This window comes from Ostrinia furnacalis, unplaced genomic scaffold (genome assembly GCF_004193835.3).
Source record: "Ostrinia furnacalis isolate ACB-3 unplaced genomic scaffold, ASM419383v2 OfSCF1396, whole genome shotgun sequence".
Classification (NCBI taxonomy): Eukaryota; Metazoa; Arthropoda; class Insecta; order Lepidoptera; family Crambidae; genus Ostrinia; species Ostrinia furnacalis.
The window spans coordinates 91,370-101,440 of record NW_021131635.1 but is presented as its reverse complement, the minus strand read 5'-3'; the positions used below and the strand labels follow the sequence as shown (position 1 = coordinate 101,440).

At 39.0% G+C, this 10,071-nt stretch overlaps 1 protein-coding gene across 1 annotated transcript; it reads right to left on the bottom strand.

The window, feature by feature from the left end:
• Window positions 1-5,445: 5,445 nt before the first annotated feature.
• LOC114352522 (uncharacterized) lies at window positions 5,446-9,624 on the bottom strand. The gene is made up of 3 exons (XM_028304146.1): window positions 8,701-9,624; window positions 7,148-7,378; window positions 5,446-6,570 (listed from the first exon to the last, which is right to left on the bottom strand). The coding sequence occupies exons 1-3, from the start codon at window positions 9,460-9,462 to the stop codon at window positions 6,364-6,366; spliced, it is 1,200 nt and encodes a 399-aa protein (XP_028159947.1). The 5' UTR covers window positions 9,463-9,624; the 3' UTR covers window positions 5,446-6,363.
• Window positions 9,625-10,071: the final 447 nt, after the last annotated feature.

Below are 10,071 nucleotides of genomic sequence, written 5' to 3'. Positions count from 1 at the left end.
CCATCTTGATGAGTGCAAATGCGATAGTCTTCCTACCACTTTAGCGCTCACAAGTTGGCGCCACTGTCTTCGCGACTAGCAAGTGACAGGACCTTACTCTACAGTGGCGCCAACTGGTGAGCGCTAAAACGATAGCCCTCATTCAAGAACATTGCTTGGCATAGATCTGCGAAGATTGCGGGAAGAACCTGGACGCGGTCAGCGCAGGACCGGCTGTTGTGGAAATCTTTGGAATAGGCTTTGTCTAGCAGACGCCTTGGCTGAAACGAACGAATGTGAACCAGTGAGAGGCACATAAGGAGTGCGAAGCCTCAGTATCTGGCAGGGCAAGTCCACGAAGACGGGCCACGCAGTCCGCACCACTCTATGGTACCGGGACCCTGGTGCGGTTCAGCCACTGGTGGAGAAGCAAACACTTCTGAGTTACAGGGACTACTCCCACAGCTGCAACTCTAGATATCTAGAGCTTAACCGTCTATAACAACTCAACCAGTGATGAAGCATAGTATCTTATAGTCATTTATATTAGGTATATATATTTATATTTTTAAACCGGCAGACAGTGGTGACTGAGTTTGTTGCGGCGCTTCTTCTCAGCACCTGCCAAATGTTTGTCTCGAAGCACTGGTAGGGCAAAAAAAGAATGAGACATGTATAGGCTCCTTAAGAGCATTTGACGATTTGCAAGTACTAATTTAATTAGTCTAAACAAATAAAGAAAAAAAATTTGATTTTGATTTTTGATTTCAGCCCCCTCTGCAGGAGCATGATTCTCTAATGAGGGAATATTGTTTGCCTTCATTAGTTGGCGCCAGTTAAGAGCAAATTCTTGTCACTCATCAAACGAAACCCATATGCGATGACAAAACGATAGCCTTAATTCCCCATCTGGCCAGTAACCCTTAGTCGCCTTTTTACGAAACCCACATTATGATACATAGTTGGCGCTACTGTAGAGTAAGGTCCTGTCACTCGCTAGTGGCTATCATCAACTACACCCGCATCCATGTGCTTTCAACAACCTTCACAAGATCTTCGATTCATGGAGAAGCCTGTTTACATTACGTCTGGTTCATGTGTCTATATCGATATAAATTAATTAATAAATAAGTTCCGACATACCACAGGGTAGTGATCATCCAAGCCAGCCTCCGAGTAGACATCAGCAGCTGTCCTTCTCAACTCCAGGCCTTGTCCCCAGCGGTAGCCCGCCGGGTCGTCAGCGGAGCCCCTCCGGGCGCCCACCCATACTGACTCTATAGCTGACCATGAGAAAACCATGAATATTAAATTCTTTAATAAATTACCACAAACTGTTGTAGAAGAACTACCCATTCATAAATTCAAAGCACATATTAAAAGTACCTTAATTAAAAAGGGCTACTATAAAGTCGATGATTATTTAAAAGATAAAAATGTTTGGGATACGGTACTGCCTAGCTCGCATAAATATTTATAACTTTGTACATTTTAAAGCATGTAAACCTTTGAAAAAGAGGCTGACAATAGTGACTGAGTTTCTTGCGCTGCTTCTTCTCAGCACTGGCCCATTTATTGTCCTGAAGCAGTGGTAGGGTTAATACTGGGACGTGTAAAAGTGCTTTTTTAAGCCTATTTACAGAAATAAATGAGTTTTAATGATTTTTTTTAATGTCTTGCGCTGCTTCTTCTCAGCACAGGACCACATTGTCCCGGAGCGAGACCAATATTATGGTAAGTGTTGAGAATATAAGACTTTAATCATTTCCGTTCCATTTCAACTAAAATAGAGAGACAGCAGAGAGCCTGTCTGCTTGTGACCATGCTTGCAGAATAGCAGCCGAAACGTCAAGCCGGGAGTAGTACATAATGTAACTCATTTTAAATGTCGCGTTGTGATTGAGACCCGACGTGTCTCTCTATTTTAAGTGTTGAGAAGATGTCGGAATAAACTCAGTTGTTTATACATTGTTGTTTAAACTATAGTTACCAATGTAAGGTTAGGTTTTATTTTTACATTGCATGGTAGTGCTCTCTTCATGCTTATTTTCACCATCAATCCCTAATTTTTAAGTGACCCCAATGGTAACACATAACAGGCATTTTATGTTCATAGGGGTCACTTAAAAATTAGGGATTGATGGTGAAAACGGGCATCAGTCTATCATACTTACAAAGCTGGGACTCAGAGAGAGCTTCAGCCAAGAATTCAGCTTTTTCCTTTGTGTCTAATACTGCAAGGGACCCATTGTGGTGACCTCTGAAAAAAGTTTGTTGTCTGACATTAGTGACTACAACCCAATCAAGTAAACTGCGCACCAGGCAGCCGTGACGTCACATCGCCGCTCTGGTACGGACGGGCGAGCGCGGGGAGGTGTGCGGGTGAGTGCGAGGGAGAGTCGCATTCAGCGAGATGCGCAGTTAGCTCGACTGGGTTCTATAGTCCAGCGGCAGCGGGATTCGAACCAGCGTTCCTTGGATTTCGAGTCCGCCAGTCCGACACCTTCACCGTTGGGGTATTTTTTTATCCACAACGAGGAAGCTCTTGGCCTGTATCTCACCTGATGGTAAGTGATGATCAGGCCGAAGGTGGAAGCGAGCTTCACCCGGAATCCTCAACCACGGAGGAACTGGCTATCTTAGCTCTAACTGCCGGAACATAACAATGCTGTTAACATTGTTGTTATGGCGACAGACGGTAAGATGGTGGTAGTCAGGCGGACTTAGAACAAGCCCTACCACCAACCAAACCCAACAGAAAAATCTGCCCACACTGGGAATCGAACCCGGGACCTCTGCGTATGAAGCAGGTGGTCTTACCACTAGACATTGGAGCCGGTTATTGTCGCCTTTGTTTAAAAAAATCTTATAGAATTTTGTAGTTAAAACTTAAAACTTACCGACAGAGGATTTTGGCGTTTTCCCAATTTACAGGCAAATTCTGAACCACATATTCTATGTCATTAAATACGTACGACTCCCACTTGTCCGTGCATGTTTTGGGCACTAAAAAAATTAAAATACAAATATATTCAACAAAATGATTTTGTAAAATTACTTTAAAAAATCGAATTGCCTAAGATGGGAATCGAACCCACGACCTTTCGCTTGCCAGGCAACTGCTCTTAACAATCTGAGCTACTAGACATTGGGTGAACCCGTCAATTAAAGGATTAATAAAATTATAATAAAAACTATTTGACCAACCTCTATACTGCTCATGGTAACTGGCCGCACAGACACTCACAGAAAAGAAAATAAATAAAGATGTAAAATTCCAATTCATTTTGAAAAGAGAACTGCTCAGTCTCGCCTCTTTGGTACAAATGAATGCTTTCAAAATGGCGGAATACCCTTTTCCCTCCATTATTGAAAAGTTTATAGTTGAACGGTGTGATATTTTGAAAACAATACAATTGCATAATAATGTTATTAATTCTTCAACATGTTGGTATTTCCTAGTTCGTCACCTAGGATTGCTCTTGTTTAGTACTTTTGCTTTGTTGTAGTATTTTTTATTGAATATTAGATATTTTATGTAGGTAGGTATTTCCCACATTTTTCTCATGTAATATTTTAAATTCCAATAACAATGTAGAGCCAATGTATATTTTTGCAAGTATACAGTTGATAGGACCAAAATTGAAGAGTCTTAGTAATAGATTCCTTAAAAGTTTCATCACCTTCACCATCATCATCAGGTCATTTAGTCTCCACTGCAGGAGCACGACCCTCTAATTTACCAGAGGCAAATGGAGGATTTGTCCTACACTCCCCACGCTGGCCAGACGGGTTGGGGAGGCCTGATGTTACGCCTCTTACGACTAGGGTTTCTGCTCGAGCTTTCTCGAACTCGAGAAAACTCGAGAAATTTGGCTTCATTCGAGACGAGAAAAAAATTACCGGAGCTCGAGAATTCTCGAGTTTCGATTTTGAAGCTTTAATATTCTTGAAAGCCTATTTTCTTAGACAAAGGTAAGTTTTTAATCATTTAATAGGTTAACGTTGAGTTTAGACTGGCCTAGTCTTTCCTTTTTTTAACTAATTTGATTTGCAAGTAATGATCTTAACCGAAACTAATAATGATCATCTACGAGTATGCTATATTTTATTATGTTTGTATAACTGACTGATTTAAAGACTGAAGATTTTTTGTTAACTATCTGTTAGTTTAGGTACTCGTAAATACGTTTATTCAAGTCGTTATCTTTAAGTTTAAAAGTTTATTTAAATGTTTTTTTTGNTTTTACAACTTTTTCTAAAATTAAAGAAACAAAAAAATATCAACAGAAATGGCGTAAAATGTATCACTTTACACTTGTTAGCGGGTGGTCAATTCAGTGTGGTGTAAAATGATTTATGTCCCATTATATCACTTTACACGAATGTAAAGTTGCCGTGCATGGCGATATAACTGGGTTTTTATTTAATTACGAAAAAACTACATGCTATATTTCCCAAACTGGCACACTGCCTAATTATATCTAACATTACCTTTCACCTAAAAAATATTTCACCAAGTTATCTCTAATAGCGACGAAGCAGGATTTTTTTTAACTTCAAATGCGATTTCCCAAAAATCACCATTTTCGACTTAACTCCGTTTTCACTGGGGGTACAGATTTCTATTCTGTGTAAGTGACGTTTGAGCAGGCCTTTATACTTAGGTGGTGGGATTCCCTCTTCGACACCCAAAATTCAGATTTTTAGTTTAACTAGACTTTTTCAATTTCGATTTGACGATGGATGCCATATTTTTTAAGCTAGTATTATTTTTAAGATTTTAATATCGCCAGTAGTCCGTCCCGATTCGGTGCTATTTTATTACAGCTTATGTATTTTTCTATTGATTTTGAACAGGTGCCACAGAGATGCGAAAATTGTAGACAATTTTTGTTGCAGATCTATTTTTATTTAGACCATGAAATTGTACCTCTTTCGTAGATTAGTCTCATTTATGGCTAGTAAAATTGGTTTGTGCGATTAGTCGCAACTTTGTGGCGACCTGTCTCAAAAAATCGCTTGTTTCTCTCACTATCTTATGTGTTTCGTAACAACGAATATTTCTGATGTCCGTTTCATACTACTCCATTGGTCTAACATATGTAACTATTTTAATTTACAATGGGGTTCTGGAACGACATCGGCAGTGTAATATGACAGTGTACGAATTTTTAACAAATATACTGACTTGATAAATTTGTTGTTTCATTTTATATTAACAACTTTCTTCTACTCAACATCAATTAGCCTCTACTTTATGATCATCATTTTCATCTATAGAGGAAGACGACGATTTAAAAAAATCTACTTCCCATTTTTTGGATCCCGCACCTTGATAGGAAAATACAAATATTTTTACAGTTTAAAAATCAAAGAATAGGTAATAATAATAAGTTAAAACTTAAAAACCAAAATTATAAAATAAAGTTTTATTAATTATTCATTTTAATTTATCACAACAATGTTAACTTCTCGCACGCACTATTTACATTTTAGGTATAATACACAGTTAATTAGTTTTAATCAAGAACAAATTATATTGAAAGATTCTAAATTGATACAGGGGCTCCCCAGGTGGAAGTGAAACTGGGGGTAGTTGAACCAGGGGGAGGGGGGGCAGTAATAGGGGGGAGTCAGATTCAAAGGAAAGGGAGAAAGTGGGAGGGCAGATTGACCCATGGAGAAGTGAAACTGGGGAGCAGTTGATACAGGGGGGAGTCTGATCCAGATGGGGAGTCCAATCTAGATGCAATCTGATTCAAACAGAGGGAAAATCTGACTATAACACCCTCATCTGTCGTAATCGTCTACAATCTCATTCAACCTCTGTGATCCGCCATTCTCTCGAAGTGTTCAACGTTTTTCAGCACGCCACCGTCTACACGGGCGAAGTGCTCCTGTTCTATCAGGATCATGGACAGCCTATTGTTCATGCGTATAGTTTTAAATTAGGACAATTCCTAATAATGAAAAGTTCTACACTTTTACACCTTACAGTCTTATCTAGATGAGGGACACTCTGATCCAGGGGGATTCTGATCCAGACAGGCAGTTTTACCTATAGTCGCGCGTATTTATATTGCTGTCGCGACTGTGCGACGGGCGCCCGCAGTGAGTGTGCGAGCGCAACAGCAATATAATTACGCGCGAGCGATAAGGATGGGTAGCTTGGGGTCATTGGACAAAATTCTACGTGATCGGAGACCGGGTTTTAGGTGGCAGTCTGACCTAAGTGGGTGAGGAGAATTCTGATTTTGGTGTAGGGCAGTATAATCTAGGAGGAGGGAGTTTGATCCAAGGGTAGGAGGTAGATTGATCAAGGGTGAGAGATAGTTTGATCCAGGGACGGGCACTCTGATTCAGGGGGAGGGGGCACTCTGACTATAACACCCCCCATCTGACGTAATCATCCACAATCTCATTCAATCTCTGCACAGCGAATTGGTTGGCCCTGGTCATTAGATCCGATATGCCCTCGAAGTCATCAATGTTTTTCAGCACGCCACCGTCTACATTGCCGAACTGCTCTTCATCTTTGAAAATCATGGGCAGCATCATTCCGGAGACCATCAGGGCGAAGGGCAGCATCTGTGGAAATAATAAACTTCATAACCCACTGTAATCAAGGAGTAGATCCTGGCTGCACATAAATTGCAACAGTAATAACGAAAGGTGGGTATAATAGCCCACTGTAGTGACAGACATGTGATGGTTCATATTGTCCAAAATTAATCATTCCAATATGAATTTATTTAAGCCGCTATATTCGCCTGTAAGCACTGTGGCTTTTTATAGCTATTAGCTATACGACTCTGTAACATAAGTGTGGCTGACTGTACAGGTTCAAATAATAAGATAATGATGGTTGAGGATGATGTGGCAAAAATTAAAGCGACGACAGCACAAAAACAGTGTGATGGTCAACATGGCGTCTATTTTTTCGTTCGTTTCGACGAAAATAATTTCGGGCAAAGAGCTCTTAAGAAATTTCTACAACAATCGGTCCTGCGCTGCCAACTTCCAAGCTCCTTCACCAGATCGTCAGTTGACCATATTAAGCCTGACAAACGTCTTCCAGTCCGTCTACATCTTTGGTAACTCAGTTTGGATAATACCTTTAATTGCCGCCACCTGCACAGCAGTTGGAGGTATTTCTACCACTCACCTCTTTCAACTCCTCATCAAAGATATCCCTCGGAAAAGCCTCCTCAGGGTCCAAGTCCAGCCTCCGTAACGCAGCAGCCATATGCTCGTAGTAGTGGTCAACAAACCGGTCGAAGTACTTGGCTCGGAACGCCCCGTCTGACCCCGTAAAGATGAAATACAGCAAATCGTTGGCAGCAGATCCTGGATGCAAGGACTGGTAGTCTACGATCACTATCTGGAGTTTGCCGTCCTGGAAAGTTAAAAAACAAGTAGGTTAAGAGGCATTCCATAAATTACTTACTTCACAATTTAAAGGGGAGAAGAGGGTCCAGTGACAAGGAGTGAGAGGGGTCCTAAATCGTTACACAAACACTATTTCAAAATAATTCAATTTTTGTCATTTTTGCGAGTTAGGGATAGAAAGGTCAGGTTTTCGTGTATGGTTTTCAGAAATTTGAGTTTTCAAAGGTTAGGTTATGAAAGTTAGGTTTACAGAAATTTTGATTTTCGTATGTTACAAATAGGTTTTGAGTGTTAGATTCCACAAAGTTAGGTTTTTAAAAAAGTTTTCAAAAAGCTAGGTTTAGGTTTTTGTCAGTTAGTTTAATAATTACCTTTCAAAACTTAGGTTTTCGAAAATTAGGATTTCGTAAGCTAGGTTTATACCAAGAACTATAGCAAAAAAAATCCTGAAAGTGTGGCAATGTATTAATAGCCTCCTAATTAACCCAATAATACTCAATTAACAGCATCATTAAATAAATTAACATTCATTAGATCTATGTATTTGACTTCCTTCTAGTTTGTGATAAGTTACCTAAGTAATGTATTCAAGAAAACTGTCATTTAACATTTTTATTTTTAACTCTTAACGCCAGTGTAATAAGGTTTTTAGGTTTCCCTTCTACAGAAATTTATTTAAAACATATTATATTTTAAGATAATTATGTGCATCAATTCATCGGAATTGAAATTCGCATCTAATTTATTTAATTTTGAATTGCTGTAGTTACTTAAATTAGGTTAATTTATTGTAATGTTTTAGTAGTTGAATGTGTTTGTATAATTGGTTTATTTTTCAGGTAATGTAACTATTTAATGTTGTTGAAACATTGTTAAATACATAGGACAAAATTAGAAGGAAATTATTACCTACAGGTAAATGTCATTTGAAAACACAAATAGTCCAAAGCTTTGAGAAAAAAAAAGTTACGTACTTTTCAAACTAGTTAGTGGTTCATCTAATTTCTGTCTCTCAAAAGTCATGGGTACTATTTCAATAGCAAAAAATTGCTAAATGTCTTTTCCATGTCTTTTCATAGTTATTCTCAATTAATTTCAGTACGGGACTTATTCCCACTTCTCGTTCCCACCGCTGCAACTCCTGTGTAGCCAGGATCTACAGTTTGACCGCCAATAAAAACCCAACCAGTGAAGGTCAAGTTCGTCCCGGGGAAAAGTTACTGTCATTGGACGCGCAACGAAATTAATCAGAAGAACATAGGAGGAGTTCGAAGTTAAGGTTCGGTTAATTTATTTCAGTAGTCAAGCCAAATGCGCGTTTAAACTTACCTCATCGAACTTATGCATCAGATTGTTCTGCTTGAAGTCACTGTGCACGATAACCGGCTTCTTCAGCGGTTCATAAAACTTTTGGGTCTCCTCCATACTGAACGAGTCGAAGAATCTCTCCACTTTCTCTCTATTCTCCTCTCGTATCATCTTGATTGTCTTGCTCACCATTTGTTTCATTGTTACTGCTATGATCGAGTCTTCCTCCATTTTTTCTCTTTTTAACACTTTGGAATATTCTTCGTAATCATCCGGATATTCAATTTGAAATGCAATTGATAAAGCATGGAGCTTCGCTAGTTCCTCAACAGCTTTCGACGCGTAGTCCCAGTCAATTGGCCTAAACCTGTCGTATGTATCAAAACCGTCTATATACAAATCCTGCAGCACTATCACCTCTTTCAAATATGCGTCGTTGCCTCCGTAATACTTGGGAATGACCAGTCTATATTCTTCTGGAACATTATGCCGTTCTTCTATTTCTCTGTACGACTTTGCCAGCTTCGTGTAGAATGTCCTTTCGATGTCGAAGATTCTAGTTTTGACTTGTTCTCGGAATAATTCGGAGATGATAGCCACTTTCGCGAATATTTTGATGGGTTCTTTGCCTTTTGATTTGATAGTCCCATTGAAGAGACGAGAAGTGAAGTTGGAGCCGGTTGTGGGTTTAATTGAAGTTTCTATGTCAGCATCTTCATATTTTTGGTCGACAGCAATCGTTTGTAATATGTTTCTTAGGAAAATTTCACGCGCGTCCGTCATTTTAGTAGTTCAACGGTGTACTGAATTAAAAAACGCTTAGGCTGCGTTGCACCACCTAACTTCGACCGTACCCAGCCTAGTTGTGTGTGCTTACAAATGATACGTTCTTAATCTTTTTTTGGCAAATGAATTATGACTAGGTAGGTAGGCGATGCCTCTTTAGGCTAATGGTTGTACTTATTAAAGTTTGAAAAATAATTTTCAATGAAAAACCCACCAAAGTGACATGTATAAAAATCATAATACAGGGAGGCCCAGAAAGAAATTCACTTTTGAAAATTCAAGGAAAAAAATTCAGAGTAATTTTGTAGACCTTTATTTATTACAATTCAAAGATAATTTAATGAAATTTATTTATTTTTAAATTTACCTTTATAACATTACATCGTCCAGGAGATTTCCTTGACGTTTACAACATTCGATCAACATACATCAAAATCTTGAAATGCGTTCGTTAGAATTACCTCGAAACCTATTTTCCATTTTTTGCCGAATGTTCAGCTTCAGTTGCTGCATGGTTGTTGGATTATAAAAGTATAGGTACTCTATTTTTATGGTAACACCACAAAAAGGAGTTTTCTAGAGTGAGATCAGGGCTTCCTGGTGGCC

Excerpts from the sequence above, each read along its gene's own strand:
- LOC114352522 (XM_028304146.1), bottom strand. The coding sequence starts at position 9,462 with ATGACGGACGCGCGTGAAATTTTCCTAAGAAACATATTACAAACGATT. Across the intron at positions 7,379-8,700 it reads TGATGCATAAGTTCGATGAG|GACGGCAAACTCCAGATAGT; the intron begins GTAAGTTTAAAC and ends TTAACTTTCCAG. Across the intron at positions 6,571-7,147 it reads TTGATGAGGAGTTGAAAGAG|ATGCTGCCCTTCGCCCTGAT; the intron begins GTGAGTGGTAGA and ends TTATTTCCACAG.